The sequence below is a fragment of the Salminus brasiliensis genome, chromosome 22, assembly GCF_030463535.1.
Source record: "Salminus brasiliensis chromosome 22, fSalBra1.hap2, whole genome shotgun sequence".
NCBI classification, from domain to species: domain Eukaryota; kingdom Metazoa; phylum Chordata; class Actinopteri; order Characiformes; family Bryconidae; genus Salminus; species Salminus brasiliensis.
The window spans coordinates 23,287,079-23,308,590 of NC_132899.1; the positions used below are offsets into that span (position 1 = coordinate 23,287,079).

Genomic DNA, 21,512 nt, shown 5'->3' on the forward strand with positions numbered 1-21,512 from the left:
TTTTTCCCTCCTCTCTTTCTTTCAGCTGCTCAAAAGAGCTGAACCAGTGGGAGCCGCTGACCGAGTACGGTCAGTCCAAAGGTCACAGCAATCCGTACCTGGTGCTGGAGTGTGCCTGGCGAGTATCTAACTGGGCTGCCATGAAAGAGGCACTGGTGCAGGTAATCCCAGCTCCACACATAAACACACACATTAAAATCTGGCAAAGCCAAACACAGGGCTTTAAAACAGGCCAATTCAGAAACCTCAAATGGTTGTTACATGACAGCATTGCCCCCAAGCGAGTAGGTATCCATGCTGGGCTAAAAGCTAACCCTAGCCTTGCTGTTAACCAGCCAATTAAAGCAGGGCTCATCAAATTATCCAGAAGCCCATTTTTCCACCCCTAACCAAAGTCCCAATTTCTGTGTGACCATCAAAGAACAATTTAAGAAATGAATGTAATGCTTTTGTCGCCCCCTTGGTGGTCTTTTTTGGAGTATTTGGAGCATTTTGAGTCCAGTAGCTTTTGTATTAAAGATGGCTTATCTATATTAGCAAAAATCATTATCATTATTGGACCGATATTGAAACTTCTGGGCTGTATATTGGTGGGGAAAGAGGAATAAATCCTATGATGATTGGCTATATGCTTCTTCCTGAGGGGTAGTTTGATTATCATGGTCTACTTTTAAATATTCATAAAAAAATTGTATTGGTATCCGCAGTACTCAGGATTTCAGTATCACTATTGTTATTGGGTGGATGAGTATCATGCCAACTAGTTGTTATATGTGTGTGTATTTTTAGAAGCTCATTTTTCACAGGTTTTCTTGCTTGATCCTAATATTTCGGAAGCACATGCTTTGTAATTGTTCCAGTAAAGTTCATTTCTACCTATTGCCTTTTTTCTGATCGTATGATTAGTTCTCAAAATGATCTGCAGGTTACTCTGTTACTTCTATAAGTAATAGCGAATGTGCTAATGCGAGTACTGGAAGTACAGTGGTGGGCGGAGAGAAGTAAACAGGGAAGTCTTTTTCAGGCTGCTTGTTTACGACACTTCAGAAACATAGCCTCCCTGTTGGCGGTTAATTTATGGACCTCACTTTTAAAACAAAGTCGGGGGAAAAAAAGGACGTGATAGCACTTGACACATTATAAATACTCTTGGCTCGTGTTCAAGGAGACTTGGAACGAATCCATTGAGGTTTCTGTCCTGAGGTGACACCTAATTAAATTGTCCGGCACCACCGCACCTCCCCCCCCCCTCCTTCTCCATTCGCTTTGCATCTAATATTTACGGATACGTGCTTGAATAATTGCTCAAACATCTGCTAGGAAGTGATTTGTTTTCGTCGTGCCAGGGCACACCGCGCCACAGCCACAGCAGCGCTTGCTCACGGGAAGTTTGAATGTCCCTGCTTTCAATTAATGCACGGCCGATAAGGCCAGTGCTGTCGCAGGGAGATTCATCAAATTGTTGGCCGGGATGGGAGTGCTCTGACCGACAGCCAACACCCTCGACACATTGCGTAGCTGAACACCGGCGACTTTTGTTCTGTGGTGTTTTAGATGAATTTCCAAGAATGGTTTTCTACAGTGAATTGATATTGTATTGGTTATAATGCCGAACGCTTGAACCATTTGTGTGTGTATGCTTTGTGTCAGGTGGAGCTGAGCTGTCCTAAGGAGATGGCGTGGAAGGTAAACATGCACCGTGGCTACCTGGCCATCTGTCACCCCGAAGAGCAGCAATTGAACTTTATCGAGCGGCTGGTTGAGATGGCCAGCAGCTTGGCCATCAGAGAGTGGAGGAGATTACCGCACATTGTCTCTCACGTCCACACTCCGCTGTTGCAGGTGAGGAACCACTGTAACGCACGGTTATTGAACACCTGCATTGTGAGGGTGCTAATTTTGGGCTAATTCTTTCTGTATATGCCTATCCTGGAAACCTGGCCCAACAGGCGGGGACAGGGGGGTTTGCAGTGAACCAGCGAAGGTTATGGGATTTGGTCTTTCTCCAAAAAGATAGTCATGAGAGCAATATCTGAATAATTTGAAACTTGTTGGTTAGCATGACCTTATGCTTTTACTCCCCATTTATAATAATAAGCAGTTTTGGCAATGCTGATTGATTTATTCATTAATGTAGCATACATGGTACCACAGTTGTCTGTTACAGTTAGATAAAGAATACTGTAATGAGGCTGCAACGCATACTGTGTATTGAAAAGGAGGCAAATACAACATATATAAATGACACCTGAAAAATGTATTTGTATAATACATGGGAGAATGCTTTGTGATCTCCACCCTCCAAGATTCCCTCTCTGAATTCTACTTAGAGATTCTGTCCTTTTATCTCGACCAAAAAGTTCTCTAATTAGAAAGGGTCTAAAGAGGGTCAAACCATTTGAATATTAAAGGCAGGTGTGTCAAAACCAGGGTTGTAGACCCCCCCCCCCAACTAGCACAGGAGTGGTCACCCCTGATGTAGTGAGATTGTATTAAAAGACATCGTAGACCATTTCTGTTGCTCTACTGGTCACAAAATGTTCCTACAGGGATAAAGTAAAGGGCAGCAGACACTGTGGTGTTCTTATTACAGCAGTGATGGATAACTATATGTATGTTATACACAAAGAATATAGGAGTGCTGTATGTAATAATATGCCTAACCCAGAATTCAGACCTTACTTGAACCTGGTGTTTCTTCTGATGTTAAGAGTACTAATAGAATTGTGTCCTTGCCTTTAATGCAGTAACAGCATCTACTCTTCTAAGAAGGCTTTACACTAGATCAGCGAAGTTCTTCAGCTGCGGACCCTAAATCCTTTTTCCCTCCTGGATTTTGTAATCACTGATTGTTAATTGAACTGGTGTTGTGACTCATTAGTTACCACACCTGCCACTGATTAGCAAACCCAGGACTGGAAACTGGATTCAAGGTCCAGAATTGAAGATCACGGTGCTAGATGTTGGAACATTGCTCAAAGTTGAGGTCAGGTACTGATGGTGGTGGATCGGTTCTGGATCACAAATGCCACTCCAGCTCACCCCAAAGGCACTGGATAGCGGTTCTTCATCACTCTGAGGAACACAGCTCAGACCCTTGGCATTAGGCAAGGTCTGTGTGTGTGTGTGTGTGTGTGTGTGTGTGTGTGTGTGTGTGTGTGTGTGTGTGTGTGTGTGTGTGTGTGTGTGTGGCTGGCCCAAAGCTCCCTGTTTCATTGGCATAATGCTTTTCTGTGGAGATTACAAGCTGCATGAGTGTAATAGAATGCTTGCGGCAGCTTGAAATAGCTGAATTCACTAATTAGAAAGGTTGTTTGAATATTTCTGCAAAGAAATAGTAAAGTTGGTACGCTTCCATGCTGAAAATGGGCGCACATATATATATATATATATATATATATATATATATATATATATAATATATTCATTCTAGCTGGCAAACTCTCCCAGTCTACTTTTCATTACGCCTATTGATCTTTCTGTTACTCAAATGAACATACATTGGACTAGACCTACCAGAATAGCATTATGTCTCTAGACTAAGGACGTTGGCTCTGTTCCCCCTGCCTGTTCCTTGCTCACAGCCATGAAGTCTCTAAAGAGACTCTTTGTACATTTACATTACATTTACATTTATGGCATTTAGCTGACGCTCTTATCCAGAGCAACTTACAAGGTTACTTGTATCACAGAGATGGGCCAATGTACTGTTAGGAGTCTTGCCTAAGGACTCTTATTGGTGTAGCGCAGCACAGTCACCCAGACCAGGAATCGAACCTCAGTCTCCCACATGTTGTGGTAGCTTCCTGGCCAGTAGTGGTGTTATCTGTTGCGCCACACCAACCTCTTTGTCATCATGTTTAATGCGTGAACAATCATGCTATTATGGGAGGGTGGTGAAACTCACTTTGCACTTGTCTCTTGAATAATTGTCTTTTTCCTTAATATTTTTACACCTTCATTCACTAAACGTCTTTACCGGTCCGCCGTACTGACTGTCTCCTTCTGTGGCTGTGGCCTCTTAACCTGTTCTGAAATGACTGTGTGTTTAGCTTGGGCCATTGTGGCTATGAATAGGCTGGTATTAATATTCAACATGAGCTCTCTACATACGGCGTCCTGAGTGGCACATGCATAATCAGACACGCAGTGCACACAATGGTGGAGGTGATGGGTGGCTGTAGATTACCTCCTCCATGCTCACTGCTCTCCCGAGCTGCAGGAGACCAGAGGTTTTCTGGGTGTTATCGTTCATCTGTGCAGTAATTGGCTGTAATGGGAAAGAGGCTTAATTAACGGCAGAGTTTCCTGCCTAGATGTTTTTAAACACTGTATCCGACAGTACTATCGGTGAGAGTACTTGCATGATCTGCATCTAAGGGGTGTCATTTTGTCTAACTGTGCACCAGTCAAAATTTTTACGCATGGTTAGATTTTATTAAGGATGCAATGTGGCTAGAAACTATGTAGTGTTCTGATATTTGTTTAATAGCATTTTATAATATATATATATGTGTGTGTGTGTGTGTGTGTGTGTGTGTGTGTGTGTGTGTGTGTGTGTGTGTGAGACTTTTTTTCAATATTTGTGAAAGGGCTTTTGATCTTGACAATTACATCATGATAATCACTTGCCGTCATCTTTATAAGACACAGGAGCACATTCAGTGCAATACTCATTCCACCGAAATGCACCACAGAGCGCCATCAAACTCTAACTCAATGTGTGACACTATGATCCATCTGTGCAATAGCTCAGAGGTGTGATTTTCCCTTCTGGGATCAGTAAAGTATTTCTGATTCTGATGATGCGATACACTGCCCACTGCTTTTTAAAATGATATCTTTTTTTATTTATTGGTGTCGTTTGTGCCACATTACATTTGATTTCTTCTGCATTACATCAAAGATTTCTTAGTAAGTTGAATATTTTTATAGCTGCACTTTTGTTGTTTTGTTATTTATAGCAGCACATTATTCATAGCAGATGTCCCTTAGCTGGTCCAGTAAAGCTGGGGACCCGGCGCTGTCCTCCGAGCGTGTCGGCTGCCTGGCAGTACTTCGAAAAGTAGTGGCTGGCTTCATGTGTATCGGAGGAGACGTGTTAAGTCCTTACCCTTGTGGTGTCGGGAGCATTGCTAGTGCTAGGGTTAGTTATGAACGGGTGGGATAGCTGGCAGTACCAAAGGGAGGATATAAAAAATAAATAAATAATTGATGGCCGTTTTATGGTATAAATTCAGTTTTGAGTTTTCTTTTATCTGCTTATTTTTGTGAAGGCTTCAAGTTTAAAATTTGATAGAGAATATCGGTCATTGTCTGATTATTGATTATTGATTGTAGGACTCCTTAAAATCTGTATCAGTGGCGGTGCTGATAGATATTAATGAATATTTGTTGGATTCTAGCCAGAGCAACAATTTGTACATTAAAATCTTTGTTGTCTTCACATAGGTGAAGACTGCTGGTCTGAATTGTGTGTGTGTGTGTGTGTGTGTGTGTGTGTGTGTGTGTGTGTGTGTGTGTGTGTGTGTGTGTGTGTGTGTGTGTACAGCAGTTTACTGTGGGAATTTCCAGATAAATGTCTGTTTTTTCTCCTGCTTCTGAAGTGCTGCACAGGTAGCAAAGAAAAGGGTGGAAAGCACGCTTTTTCCAAGTCCAATATAAGCGATTAAAAGTGACAGGAGAGGCAGCAGGGACGAATCTCCGAGAGGGAGAGAGTGTACAGCAGTAAGTTTAAAATGGCAGTAATTACTTTTCTCCTCATCAGATAGCGTTTGATTAAATACCTGCAAGAAAATTACATTTACATGATGAATGGCCAGTCGGAATGAAGGGTATAACGTGGCATCAGCTGATATTAACTGATAATTGTGAAAAATATTGTATTTCCTCATTTATTTTGTTTCCGGAGCTGTGAAGTGCTCCGCAGACTTGATTTGAGACATTTTTATCATTTCAAGCAGGTATCGCCTCTGAATGTGTAATCAGACTCTTCCTTTGTGTGTGTGTTTTGTGTGTGTGTTTTGTGTGTGTGTGTTGTGTGTGTGTTGTGTGTGTGTGTGTGTGTGTGTGTGTTGTGTGTGTGTTGTGTGTGTTGTGTGTGTGTGTGTGTGTGTGTGTGTGTGTGTGTGTGTGTGTTGTGTTGTGGGAATGGGGGTGTGTTTGGGTAACTGCTGTTGTCATTATCATTGGCCAGAGCGAACAGCACACTATTTGCGTAGTTCAGTTAATTATACTTCAGTGTTGTGCACAGATGTTCACATGGTTAACTGCCAGAATACTTGGCTGTAATGTGAGCATGTTCTGTAGGGGGCAGCACCCAACCCAGAATGTCCAGAAAATGAACAGTGAGAAGGAAATCTTACGTTACATTGTAGATAATGGGGGGAAAAAACACTAAGGTTGTGAAGTTACAGTTGAGGATGATTTTTTTTTTGGCAGTGGTCCTGTTTGGTTTGGCATAGAGGGGTGCGGTCAGTATCAGTAACAAGCTGTCAGCCAGTTTATTTTTCTGAATTTGGCAGCTCAGTGCCAATTTTCTCAATAGACTGGTAAAAAAAAAAGTGGTAGGGGGAGTGTTCTGTGCGAAGCTTGCTCGACCAGTTAAAGGCGCTTCACAATGTCAGACTTTATTTGGCTTTGTATGGTTGAATAATCAGAGCTTGGTATGTAGAAGGGACGAAACGCGTCTCTTCACTTAAAAAACGAAAATCCAAAACACAGCTGTAAAACTAGCCAGTTCCAAAACCCCTAAACTGTTACCCAACAGTCTCGACTCAGTATCGCAGTTTACGTACAGAAAACCCACTAGCGAAAGTCCTGCTAGCTTAACTATGCATCACAACAATAGCTGCCAGACTCACGTTTGCTAAGCAGACCAGACCCCATGATCATGGCTTAAGCTGGGGTCTGATCAGTGGGAGGAGGATTAGAAACAGGGTATAACAAAGGGTATACTAGACCCTAGCCACCCGGCTTTACTTCTTCGTCTCTTTAGCTCCCTAACCAAACACTGGAGAGGAAAGCAACACTGGCATCTAACAAGACTCATTAAGATGAATCATTACAAAAGATAGTTGGTGTTCTTGTGAAAGTGCTGCAAACACAGGCAACAATGGAGATGCAGGGTTTTTGCCCGACAGCGACGATGTACAGGCTGTTTTGTCCGAAAGTGTGATTAGACAGACCCATAGGAAGCAGTTGCTTGGGAGGCTTTCGGCCTTTTCTTGGTCTCACTCCTGTCCCTCATGATAAATGGGTTAGAAGATACTTTGATCCATCTATTTTGCTCAGCCACCTCAGACTTCATATATATATTTTTTATCCAATAAGGATCATAAGCCTGTAATACGGCTGCAGTAATGGGTTGGAGATTCCTCCGTGTGAGGGAGTGTGTGATGTGCCTGGAAGGTGTTTGGATAGGCAGAACAAAATGATTCATAGAATGTAACACCTTTAATGAACTTCTTCAGAAGTAAGACCTTTCTGATTCCATGAAGATTTCGAAGCTGAGGCGGCTCATAAAACTGGAAACTGAATGAAACATTTGAAATTCTCTAATTCAGCTTCTCCAGCTTCTCATCCTCCTATATAATCTAAGGTTCATATAGTTACATTGTTATGGAACCTTTATATTCTGTGGGCTTTTATAACCTTAAAAATAAATAAATAATATATTTATTATTATTATTACTATTTATTATTTTTTTGTGTAAACTGGTCTTTGTAAGAGTGTAATGATGATGAAGCTTTTATACATTAAAATGCTCAGAAAATGCTTTTATAAATAAGGATACGAACAACATTGGAGGATAATAGATAATAAAGGAAATTAAAGGAAGGAGATAAAAGTGATGGTCTGAGGTGTCCTTCAAGAAATGCGAAAGTTCTTCATTAAGGCATGTGACTGTTTTGCGAGGTCCACATCTTTCCGTCTTTCTCAAACAGGCCGCTCAGCAGATCATTGAACTGCAGGAGGCGGCTCAGATCAACGCAGGCCTCCAGCCGGCCAACCTGGGACGCAACACCAGCCTTCACGACATGAAGACTGTGGTGAAGACTTGGCGGAACCGGCTGCCCATAGTCTCTGACGACCTCTCACACTGGAGCAGCATCTTCATGTGGCGCCAGCACCACTACCAGGGTATGCTGGGGGTTCCACTGCTTGTGTTTATCTATGTATATATCGTGAACGTTTATTAATATTTAGTAACAATACTTTGATAAAGGATCATTTCTTAACAGTGTTTTTAAGACTTTATGACGTTAGTGAGGGTGTTTGCTAACTGATTGATCTCTCTGTTGATCTCTCAGCCATAGTGTCAGCTTATGAGAACAACACCCAACACGACCCCAACAACAACAACGCCATGCTGGGCGTCCACGCTTCCGCCTCAGCCATCATCCAGTACGGGAAGATCGGCCGTAAGCAGGGTCTGGTCAACGTGGCCCTTGACATCCTGAGTCGCATCCACACCATCCCCACCGTGCCCATAGTTGACTGCTTCCAGAAGATCCGGCAGCAGGTCAAATGCTACCTGCAGCTGGCAGGAGTCATGGGCAAGAACGAATGCATGCAGGTGAGTGAACTGAGTCATTTGTAGTGAAGTATTTGAAGTGAGTCATTTACACTTCACGAAGTCTCACCTTTTATTTTGGTAAAATTAAGCCATATTATGTAATTTAGTTTATTTTTTATTGCGTTATTATTATATAATAATCTATAATAATAATATATAATATAGTAATATATATATAATATAATAATAAATAATATATCATTTTATTTTATTAGTAATGATGCACTTTGCTTTCCATCATAATGCAGTGATGCATTTTTTACACCCCTTATGCTGCTTTTTTTGGTATAATTTTTTAATTCTTACCAAATTATTTTGTAATTATTAATTTAATTAAAAAAAATTTTGTGATTTATTTTTGTATTTTTTCCAGATTTGTGTATATATATTACATTTTATTATTTAATAAAAAACTTCAAACTACTTCTTCTACTACTACTACTACTAATAATAATACTTTTGTACACTCTTTTTTTTTATTTATTTTTTTTATTATTTTTTTTTTTTTCTCTCTCTCCTTTCTTCCCTTGCTTCCGTTGTGATGCACTGATTCATTTTACCACCCTGATGCTGCTGTTTGGACCCTCATTGATTTGGTTTCATAGTTCATCAGTTGTTTTGAACTTTCCAGAGCTTTATTGCTACACAGCCACCCTTCTTTCTGTTATCAGCGTGAACAGTGGCTGTTTTCATTTGACACGGAATTACAGAGCGACAGCCCCTATTCCACTTCTGTTTACACCTCTCCTTTATTGAATCCCACACTTTGGCTTTAACAAGGCTCTTAATCCAAATAAGACCCCTCTCTCATTACTTTCAGAAGGACTCGCGCGCCGCTGTCAGTTAGTCGCGGGCGGCATAAGGAATAGCCCGAGCATCCTCTTAAGCCTGATTAATGGGACTGCCCCAGCTGAGCGCAGGTCATTAAAGTACCATTGGATTTAATAAGAGCTGCTCTCAGTGCTGTCGCGTCCACTTCTCTCTCTCCTTCCCTTCATCATTACTCGGCCTCAGTCTCTCGACCACTGCCTCTTACCTGGTTCACACTGATGCCAGCAGACACCTGCGGGGTTCAGAGAGCAGCTTTGGCCTTGCCTGTTCGTTTTGTTCCAGCGGAGTTATTTTGCAGGGTTGCTGGCAGTTTGGATTTGCTGCTACTTTTACCAAGACTTGTGACTTAGTATTACAAAACATCCCTGGACAGTTGTGAGAGGGTGATGGAGTGAATGCATGATCGTTGAATGGGATGCTTCTTTCTAGGCCTTTTGCAGTATTGAGATTACAAAAGGCTTCACTATGCATATGAACCTGCAAATGAGACAGCTTTATAAATAATATGCCTTTAAATATGTACAGCTAAAGCAGTGGGGTGTTGTCGTGCACTAAGAAGCCAAGGTGGGAGCACATTTTCCATTTTTAAATATGAAAATGTTAGGTATCAAAATATATAAATCAAGTACGATTAAACAAGTGCACAGTACTTCCATAGGAACAACACTTTATTTTATTTATTTATTTTTATCCATATTGAAAAAAACTCAATGTTTCATTGCCTTTGCATTTGAGGGGTGTTTTTTTTTTATTTTTTTATTTTTTAGTTAATTTTATTAATTTATTTTTGTAAGCAAATAAATTTAAAATAAAAAATAAAATTAGCAAATAAAATACTTTAATTAGTAACTATACTCTAATTGTACTTTAGACTTTCTGCTCTATGGTGTCTCTCTGTATAGGATCTGAACATAAATGAAAAATACATGTTATTTGACGAACCTTTTGCATAAGACCGAATTGGTGAATTCAAAATCCTTTCTGTTATAACACTGAAAAATGCTTTTTTATTTGTTTATATATGTTTTATCTCTATTTTATTTTAGAATACAGAATACCTAATGCATACAGTGTATAATAATTCATAATGTGTAATAATTCCTGTTCGATATTGCCCAGGCTGGGTCAGCTGGTTTGTTGCTGTGTTTTACAAGCAGTATGGAATAGTGTTTGATCGTGGCTAGCAGGTGTTCCTCCGGCTATTGCGTTAGCTCGGAGCTAAGATTTTAGCTTGTAGATGGAAGGCTATATCGATCCTCTATACAATACAGCTTTTGTTTTACATACTTTTGTCTATTTATCTGCCTTCTTTTCAAGTGTGACACCACTGGCTTAATGGATTGAACTCTACATTTTCTGAATCATTACACCCTTAGTAGGGGTGGGCGAAATTAACTATATATGATATTTGGGCAAATATACTAGATCAGGACATTTTTATGATACATGTAATCACAGAATAAATGCATCCATAGCAACAGATTCCTAAAACTACTCTCCTTTACTGAGTACAGTGATGATTATTAACTTTACACTGTTTGTAATTAAACCTGCAGTCGATCAGTGTTTATTTAAACACTAACAATATCTGTGATTTGCTTCACAATGCTATCACAATAACATTTCATCACAATATGATAAAATATCCTCATATTGCCCAGCTCTATCCCCTGGTATTATGTAGCTGTGCTTCAATGTTCTTTGTGTCAGGTCATCTATATTGTAGAGCTGGGCATGGAGATATGATGGACATAATCAGTACTTAAAGAACACTGACCAACCTCGTGTTTACCCATGTTTTAAATGTAGTAATATTTATTTATTTGTTTGTTTGTTTGTTTGGTTGGTTTCTATCATGTATCGTGAAAAGGTATTGTGATTATGCTTATTTATGCCATATTGCCCACCCCTACTATACACTGTGTATGACATTTGATACCCAGTGGGTTGGAGCAGAACCTGAAGTGCAATGTTTGTAAAAATGTCCCAACTATTTCTCTTTGTCTGGACAGGGGCTGGAGGTGATCGAGTCCACCAATCTGAAGTACTTCACCAAGGAGATGACCGCCGAGTTCTACGCTCTCAAGGGCATGTTCTTAGCCCAGATCAATAAGTAAGAGTTGATTCCAGGCTTTGAAGTGCCTCCCTCTTTGTCTGCTCATCTCCTCTCTTTCCTTCTGTCACTTTATTGAACTAACTCGCCCGCTCCCTCCCTCTGCCTCTCTTTGTCTTTGTCTCTAATTGACATAACTCGAGCCCTGCTTTCTCCATTTCTCCACTCTTCTCATTAAGCCTGCTTTGGATTGACATTAAAGGATTGGGCCGCCGGTCCGCCAGGCAGCCCGGTCGTTAAGAGCTCGCGCTTTAAAACGAACGCTTCCCTGAGAAGAGGTGCTATGGAGAAGATAGATAAACAGCTGTGTGTTTCTATTTTCTCCGCTAATGATCACTCCTAAAACATTAGGCCAATAATGAGGTCAGAGCAGTCGTTAAGAGCCGATATGAGCGGATGATGAGTAATTAACCTTACATTCTGCATCCATGCATACAGATAATGGGTCTAGGCTCGCATATGATGATTGACACTGCTGGTCAAACTCGTATTGAGTGGCATTTTCAGTTCCCGCTCACGCTTGCTGCGGACCCTCGGCCCAGTGTAGTTTGGATGTCGCCACACGTTCATAAAAATGAAATTGAAGTGAAGTATATTTCACTTCATATTTATTGCAAACCAGATAGTTTCTGTTATGAAATCTGAGGGTGAGTCACTCTCAAAGCTGTGGTAAAATACTCAATATACAGCCAACCAGTCCTACTTAATGATTATTAATAATAATTGCCTGTCAGTCATTTATCTAATCACATTTCTCACCCTGTGAAGAATTTCTCTTTGACCAAACCTATTGGGATCAGACTGCTCACGTCAGGTTTGCACGTCATTTGTCAATGTGGGATATAGACAGGGCAAACGAAAACTGGTAGACTCTGAGTCATACTCTCGTGTTGACAGAACGATTACAGAATTTAACACTGAGCTTTGCAAAGCCCTGTAAAAATGTGTACGTGAGAAATAAATGAGGTTTAAGAAAAAAAAAGTACATATTAATGCAGCCAAAGCAAATTGACATTTATAATTAATTATCCTGCCTTAAATATTTTATGTGCAATATGTCATATACAATTGTCCTACATAACAAAATCTAGAACAGAGAATATAATGCATAAGAAAATATAAGTATTCGTGTTTGTGTGTTTTATATACAGTATATATACACACGTGTGCTGGTCAACACTGCTTAAGAGCGATTAGGGTAGAGAGCACCATCTACCCACCCGGCGAGAGCATGGCCAATCATGTTCTCTCTTGGACTCTGACTGCTGATGGCAAAACAGCATGACTCAGGAAACTCATGACCCCTATTGTATTAAAGTTTATGAAATTTTATTATTATCATTTAACAATGGCCACTATTGTGGCTTCAAGATGTCAGTTTTGGACAGAAATGACTTGGCCTCTCATCAGACATAATGTGATTTATGTTGTCGGTTTCTGACGGAATATTGTTAGGCTTGAACTGCAAGTTTTTAGGGCATAATCAGGGTCAGGAATACATTTCAGGCCCAATAATAATAATACCTCTTTACTATGGTAAAGTCACACACATCTCTTATGTAGTTCCCATTCCCATAAAATGCTCCACTTAAGATGCAACGTTATTCCTGCAGACTAGCCGACCTTGTTCTGTAGACTAGTCAGCTGCAGTATCTGAAGAGCAGAGGAAGACTGGGAAACTAGGGGGAGTACAGCCAAGAGGAGGGGGGTCAGAGATCAGTTTTCTACTAAACACAAAGCCCGAAGTACTTTGTTAGTGTGGGAATAGCGTACCGTTGACCTGTGTAAAGACTTGCATTATGCGTGTTTGCAAACACAAATGACACCTCATTTGCGGTAATCACTGTTAAATACATGCGTGTGAATGTATACTTTTATCAGTGAGATTTAGTCACTAAACGAGTCGCAACCAATTAAAATTCTCGGTGAAGGGTGAGATTCTGAGAGCTGTGGTAATTGTGGCATGCTGTTTACGTCAGAGTGTCTGTGTATGTCTGTTGACAGAGAGCCTGAGGCTGAAACTCGCTGAAATACATCAAATACATCAACCACAGAACTCAGCATTTGCCGCTAAATGACCTAGCTAAATGAGCAAGCTACTAACAGAATAGTTCGTTATTTCGGGATGATTTATTAGCTAGTGGACTTGTAGTGTATAGTATTGTGATTAAGTTTGTAGTAGGTGTAGCGCTTCTACTACTGCTACTGTTACTGTAGTTCTGACTTTATCGCCACCTTCCATTCAATCTTCTTCTTCCACACCTCCTATTGTTCTTTCTCCTCTAGCGTCGAGCTCTGTGGGTCCCGGACCTCGCTCGCCCTCATCATGGGTGAAATGACGGCGGCCCTGGAGGGCACTGCTGAATCAGGGCGGCTTATTAAATACACAGCGCAGAATAATTAACTCAATACCAATTTGTGGAATCTCTGGGATCAGCAGAACTTTCCCCAGCTTCAGCGGTGCTTAATGTAATCATTGCATGTTCACTCTCCACGAATATTAACAGGGGGATTTGATAAAGGAATAGTGCTGTCGATGGGGAGCCTTTCGACACTTGACTGGGTGGCAGAAATAGCCATGCTCCCTGTGCCCAGAGTGTGTGTGTGGGTGCGTAGATACACATGGCGAATGTCCAGAGCAGAGGGAATGCTTCAGTGGATGTGGGCTCCCCTGGTTCCATCGCAATCAAACTCAATCCTGCTGCACGCCGTACACTCATTATTATACATTACCATTATAAGCAGCTGGCCTGGGAGTCGTTTCACACGGGTTTGGAGTTGGAGGCTCATTCATAGCATGGTGGTAATGACTAAGCCTTTAAGCACCCCTCCTCCTTTACACTGTTTTTAGCCTCTTATAAAGCCTTTCATGAGCTCTTCTCTCTTGCCATATTCTAAAAGTGAGGTGCTGCAGAATAGCTGATGAAAGAAAATATTGGATTCTGTCAGCTAATATCACTGAGATGCAGGTCATCTAGCCAGAACTCACCAAGGCCATCGCTTTCAAGTCGTAATGAAATTACAGTTTTGCACCCATTCTTCTACATAAGTTCCACTGTACTGCCACACATCTGCTCTCTCTTGACAATTCGCTGCAATATGTGTATCGGATTTGTACATGTTTTATTTGAGTCGTTAAAATGCTCGCATTGATCCTGTTGCAGTTCTGCGCGGGGATTTGTGCAGGATCTGCAAGCTGTCCGTTATTACATAGGCTGACTGAAAGCTTTCTCTTCCGGCAGTCGGTCAGTCAGTCCGTGCCGATTCAGTGTCTAATAATTGAACTGAACTGAACCGTCCCTCCTTCTTTCCTGTCTATCTCCTTTCTCTGCAGGTCTGAGGAGGCCAATAAGGCTTTCTCGGCAGCTGTGCAGATGCATGATGTGCTGGTGAAGGCCTGGGCCATGTGGGGAGACTACCTCGAGAACATATTTGTGAAAGACCGCCAGCTGCATCTCGGCGTTTCAGCCATCACCTGCTATCTCCACGCCTGCCGCCATCAGAACGAGAGCAAGTCCCGCAAGTATCTAGCTAAGGTAGGAGCAAGTGGCCTGAAAGAGCCCTCTTTACTGTATCAGTGGTCTACAGGCTTAGTGTGATATCAAATTTACAGTTTACAGGTATTTTCAATACCTGTGCACACTGAAATCAAATGAGTGTTTTTGCTCTTGGGCTCCCCCTACAGTTGGGGAGTGTAATAGACTTTTCCACCACTGCTGTAAATCCAACTCCCACTTTGAGCTCCCCCTCAAGGACAGCTGTACACATGCATTTGTTGACAGGCTGTGAAGCATAGGGAAGTGATAAAAGCATGTGTACTGAGGTGGTAGGGTAATATACGGGATATTACACAAATGTTACGCAACACTACTCAGGTCTCATGCAGCTCCACCAAAGTCAGTGGCGCATCAATATGAGTTTCTGCTATTTTAAGCTACAGTTGCTATTTAATACTTTACATTTGTACAATAGAAAAGTCACTCAGAATGGTTTGATGGCACTAAAAGCCTTGTAGCTCCAGTGCAAAACTAAAGAAGGAGACCATAAAGACAATCTCCGTGCTTATGCAGGCACCCTTATGTGTCCACCCACCGCAGTAAGGTGGTTCTTCTCTCACATGGTTAAGTGTCCCTTCTTACTGTAGACTCCCACAGCTTCACACTGAGAAGCCCCGTTACAATTACTCCCGCCCCCACAGGACCTGGCTGGATCGCCCAGCTCCACCCAGAGGTTAAGAGCTTAATTCCACCCCTGTCAGTCCAATCTAACCAGCTCTTTGCAGTCTAACCCCCCCACCACCACCACCAACACCCCGGCACGCGCCTCAGTCAATCAATAAAGTACCGCTATCAGCAGGTCAGGAACAGGCAGGAGAAAGGCCACCCACTCCTCATATAAGCAGTGTTACCACCCATCACTGAGCTGTCGCACCCAATCTAACACCTCGAAAGGGTACCAGCAGCTACAGCGTGTACAAGTCATGTTTTTAAGTCATTTTTTTTTTTTTTTTAATTTGGTAATCTGTTTGTAGTGCAGTAGAACTGGACGTATGCTGTAGTCACATTCTGATTACTACAGGACAACCTCAACCCTCAAGCGTATTTTCAGTGATGAATTATTAATTATTTCCAGGCAACCAAATTGTTGCGCAGCTGGAATCGAGATTGCTGTTGCAGTTTGAAAAAGGGGAAGAGTTAAATTCAGGTGAAATATGCCAGTCCTTTCTCGCTTGGCAAATCGGCTACAAATGTAGGAGGATGCCAATTCCAGATGTGCCGGTGTAGCGCTTGGAATTGGAGCTGCATCACTGTTCTTCATCCAGAGGCTGTTCATAAACAGAAGGCTTGTCCCTTCATGTGTCAGACTTTGTGGAATTAACACAGCTGCAGTGGAGGTGGCAGCCAGAGAGATGGACCGCAGCTAATGGGTGAAATTATATTATTAGAGCTGATGTTCAGTTGTGTATGAATATTGTACGCATGGCAATGTGCTCTCGGGTGAGCGCTGTTTGCTGGACTGAGGCGCTCTCTGAAAGAATCGCTCCAGTTGTCTGATTTCATGTTCTTGTGTGTTTTTGTTTTTAGTCCCTTGTAAGGACCAAATGCTCTTGTAATGATTTGGGGGGGTTAAATGTGCCAGCAATGCTTTGTGAGGGGTGGCGACTGGGTACCCGGCTGTGATGCGTCAGCTAGCAGACACCCGTGTCGACCAGCGTGTCCCGGCTATGGGGTCGCTTGGCAGGCAGCATGTCCCGGGATTCGAACAAGCGATTTTCGGGTCGTAGTGGCAGACTTGCAGCCCTCCGAAGAGTGTTCTTAAATTTAAGAACAAATCTGTGATGTGTAGGTGGGTTTTAAGGAGACATTGCCATGAGACCTGGATGGCAAATGGCAATCATAGGGGTTCAAGCACTATGCACAACACTTAATAGGGGCCTATAACGGCCTCTATTATAGATGCGGGGTCTCGAACTAGTCATTTTGTTGTATGTTGCTCCTAAACACAGTATCGACAAACACACTTTTCCCCTGCACCCCCCTCCAGCTCTTTCCCTCCGCTGTCTGGCACATAGGCAGGACATTAGATTATGTTGGGCGCGCTTCTGGCCGAGCGTGCACTACGTGGAGCTGCTGGCACAGTTTAGAGGTGATGAATGAGAATAGATGCCCAGTGATTATCAGTAATTACCCTCAAGCTGTGTGGTCCGAGCAGCCCGTGGCGAGGTTTAGCGGTTAATGTCTCCATCAGCCCCTCCAGGGAGACGGCTTCACCTGCTATCAGCCCCAAGCCGCCGCTTCTAGAAGCTTCTAACAAGCCGTCAGAGACGCTGAGACTCACGCCGGAGCTAGATGACTGTGATATGATTTCACAAGCCATTAAACTGGCTTTTGTGTAGCTGAGAGGCGCTTAAACATACATTAGCTTGGATCGCTAATTCAGATTGTAACTAACGTGGACCAGATCAGAGTGGTGTGGAATGGCTCTGGCTTAGATTCACTGAGCTGTGCATGTGTAAAATGGGCGTTCATTAGATGGGCAACTGGTGCTTTGCTTAGACTGCCATCAAACAGTTGGTGTGACTGTTACTGGTGACTTTAAGGTGGACCTTGTGTAAGGTGGATGGAGCAAGTTTTAATGAACTAGAAATTAATTTATTTATTTGTCTTGCTTGCTCATGGATTCTTTTTCTTCAGTAGCTTTTGACCTGTGGATGAAAAAGGGTTAATGTATGTAACTGATATAGAACATGCAGATATTTTGTGAACAACTGTAAAGGCTAAGCAGCCTTAAAGACAGTTTTCTAGTGTTCTAGGACCGGCGGTTTTTCAGACTTCTATTTAGTTAACTGTAAACCTGAGTGTGGCAATCATCGGGGTCCAAGCATTTTGCATTGTTGAGGCAGTAGTGCACAAAGGATAGTTTGTGTTTCTGGAAAGGCCTCTAAATTCCTGTGGGGTCTCAAAACATGATCGAGCAACAGTTTAACCAGTGAATCAGAATACATAGAGAACGGTAAGACTTCTGGACACGACAGCAATTATCCATGTAACGTTCTTCAGTATATTTAACCATGGTGACCACATTACACATTACTTAGCAAATTGCAGTCATTAAGAGTGATGCGGCTGAACCCCACTGGAGGAGGTGGTCTTTTTCACTTCACATGATTCTGGAATAGTGACTACCCTATTTGAAACCAACCCTTGAGTTACTAGCCTAGCATTTATTTTTATTATTACTTTCTTTTTTTACTTTAGCCTAAAGAAACTTTTACATAAACACAGTCCTAGAACACATGGTTCAAATTGCATTACAAAACCAACAGAGCGGTTACATAGTTTGAATGTATTTTAGGATGGTTTGATCACCATTCCTTCACTTCTTTTGTGTCGCAGGTGCTGTGGTTGCTGAGTTTCGATGATAAGAACACACTGGCGGATGCAGTGGACAAGTACTGCATTGGGGTTCCTCCCATCCAGTGGCTGGCCTGGATCCCCCAACTCCTCACCTGTCTAGTGGGCTCTGAAGGCAAGCCTCTACTCAACCTCATCAGCCAGGTGCGTCCTTCCATTACTTTGCCACTTTGCTACTCCAGTGCTGACGAGTCTCAGGGTGCCCTGTTCGCTTTGATTAGTGGGCAGACACAGTAAGGCGCTTGGCGAAGTGCCTTGCCATGTTAAACGAAGTTGAGCAGTCCTTTTGTAGTAGGATGTGTTATTGTTGCATTATCTCTTCACTCTCGCAGGTGATCAAACTCTGGTGCCGTGTATCATATTGTCTCTTCATGTAGACATGCACATCGCCATCCTAATCAAGATTAATTTCCTTTTGTGCACTCTGATGGGGAAAGCGCTGCTGCAAATTTAATTTATCAGATTCATCATTTTATTGCCTTCCTCCCGCCTCTTTAATTATTTATGCAAAGCGGCATTATTGAGTTAATATCAAGCGCTCTGAACCTGCAGGAAGGGAGCCACAAATTAAATGGGAGGACTAATTTGTCTTCCCTGATGGAGTATTATTTCTGAGCCATTTAAAATGCACCTCAACTTCAAAGAGTAGAAGGACGCTTCAGGGGCCAATCGTCCCTCAGCGAGAGAGGGAGCGAGAATGAGCGAGAGATGTCTGTTTTTGTGTATGCGTGCACCTATCCCACTTGCTCCCTGTCAGTACTGGCCAATGCGGGGTACAGTGCTCTGTTTCATATTATGTGTCCTCCGCATTTTACCCATCTATGATAGTGAACACACACACACACACACTAGTGAACTAGGGGCAGTGAGCACACACCCACCCAGAGCGGTGGGCAGCCAACTCCAGCGCCCGGGGAGCAGAAAGGGGTTAAGGGTTTAGCTCAAGGGCCCAACAGTGGCAGCTTGCCGAGCCCAGGTGTTGAACCCACAACCCTCTCATCAATGTTCTTAGTGCTTATGTTGTGTCCGTGTTTGTGTGCAGTTTTACAGCTTGTTGCATTGTGTAAGATACCCGATTTACACAGTAGTATGCAGTCTGCATTTATCGTTTGATATTTATTTATTTATTAATACATTTATTTATTTATTATTTTATTTATTTTTATCCATTTTTCTCCCCAATTTGGATCACCATTTGCCCAGCCCATACATATACTCTCCCTCAGAGGAAAGCACTGCATACCCGAAAGTTTGGAGAAAGCAAGGACAGTCGTGCTCTTTCGGGGGCTCGGCTGCGAGTGTTTTCACATTTGTCCCAAATAAGTTTACACCCATGCCCAGTTCTAGGCTCGTTTTGGGGAGGGACTTATCGATGGTTTGCTTTCACACAGAATTCCATTTAAACCTTGGGTTGATTTGTGCATTTTCATGTACATTTTTACATGCACCACCAGGAGTTGGTCACCATAACTTGTAGAGAAAGCATTGAAAGTGATGCTCGCTTGACCATTTAGTGATTTGTCTTTGCATAAGGATGTTTCCATGAAATCCAGCTCTAACCCAGTAGAGTATAATTAGAAGTTGGCTAAATAAATCTTTTTAAAAACACACAATATCTGAAATTAGCCCAAAGCTTGACCCTTAGAAACAAAAGGCATATTGAAAACTGTTTTAGTGTCTGTGCCGAGACTGATTCAGTATGTTGGATTCGTGCATCGCTACGTTTTCCTACCTTTTTATTCCCCTTCCTCGCTCTAGACGTTTAGCATGCAGCTGGGCCCCTGTCCCCGCTCACGAGCAGGTAAACTGGCACAGTGACTCTCTCTTAATCTCCCAATTTCAGCTTAAACGCTCCTACACATTGGACACGCTCGGCTGAGAGATTAAGGCCACTTAAACCGATAAGCACCAAATGAAATGGAAATGTTTGCGTGCAGCTGTCTCAATTAACAGACTTGTCAAGGCGAGTTTGGCCATGGAGGCTCCTCTTCCTCTTGAAGGGCATTTCGAGTTTGATCTTAAGCCCTCCCCCACCCCGACCTCGTCATTGCATGCCACCGATATGAAGGGTGAATGGAGGGACTCTCCACCACACTGGAGTGAAATCTCCAGCGTCTGGAGCACCTTTATCTCGGTCCGCTGAATTATTCAGCCGCTTCGGTTGGCGGGATGTTTTAAAAACGCTGTGTGAAAAATTGATGAAGGTGATCCGTGGGGGTGCAGATGAAACAGAAGCGGAGAGAACCCAACACCTTTGCTCACACACACACAAGCTCCAAAATATGACAAGCTGTATCTCCAATTATAGGGGTGATCTCTTCCCCTTTTTCCTCTTTCATTTTTAATGTGCTGCTTAACAAGCTCTTAAAGGCGGGCCTGCTGCTCTTTTCACATAAAAGCCGAAGCTCCGAGGTGTCCCTTTACTCCTGAAGGCAACTGTGCGCCCTGCTATCCGCCCCTCCAGCAGATCGGGTGTCCACTCTAATGGCCTGCTACTGTTCGGGTGCACGAGACTTGAGAGGAGCAGAGGGGGCCGCAGGAGAAATGTTCCGTCTCCTCTTCGCCACGACTATAGGAGCCATTTATACCACGTGCAACCAGAGGAACGGGTGGGGATACAGTAGGGAAGCTAGATCACTCGAATCTGATGGTGTTTTGCGTTGCTTAGATGCTTAAACCTTTTTGCTTTGAGGGTTCACGTTCATCACGGCCTCTGTTTGTCTTTTTAGGCTTTTGCTGCATTCATGGCAAATAATTCTTGATCTAAAGGCAGGAATGTAGCTTCATCTGTTTTTCCCAACTTCACAGCAAGTTAAGGCTTGTATAAGGTCTATAAAACTCTCTAGTAAGGCGTTTTATTTGGTGCTTTACTTTTGTAGTGCCAAAAGCAAAAAAGCAAAGGGTTTGTTTAAAAAAAATAAATAAATAAAAAAATAAAAAACCCTTACAATTATCCACATATTCCTTTGTGTAAGGCTATGGCTGCAAATGTAGCTTTAAAGCAAATCTAGTCACTGCTGTTGGACATAAGTTGACCTAACCAAAAACGATAGTAGGCGTTCTTCAAATGTGTTA

General features: G+C 42.4%; 1 protein-coding gene across 7 annotated transcripts in view; it reads left to right on the forward strand.

Annotated features, from left to right (window-relative positions):
• The window catches only part of trrap (transformation/transcription domain-associated protein), a 106,954-nt gene that overhangs the window by 65,344 nt on the left and 20,098 nt on the right, over nucleotides 1-21,512 (forward strand). For all 7 annotated transcript variants that reach the window (XM_072668123.1, XM_072668118.1, XM_072668120.1 and 4 more), the window contains 7 exons: nucleotides 26-161; nucleotides 1,651-1,842; nucleotides 7,948-8,143; nucleotides 8,314-8,579; nucleotides 11,423-11,523; nucleotides 14,858-15,059; nucleotides 18,420-18,581. In XM_072668123.1, coding sequence (XP_072524224.1) covers nucleotides 26-161; nucleotides 1,651-1,842; nucleotides 7,948-8,143; nucleotides 8,314-8,579; nucleotides 11,423-11,523; nucleotides 14,858-15,059; nucleotides 18,420-18,581 — 1,255 coding nt within the window. The remainder of the gene's footprint in view (nucleotides 1-25; nucleotides 162-1,650; nucleotides 1,843-7,947; nucleotides 8,144-8,313; nucleotides 8,580-11,422; nucleotides 11,524-14,857; nucleotides 15,060-18,419; nucleotides 18,582-21,512) is intronic.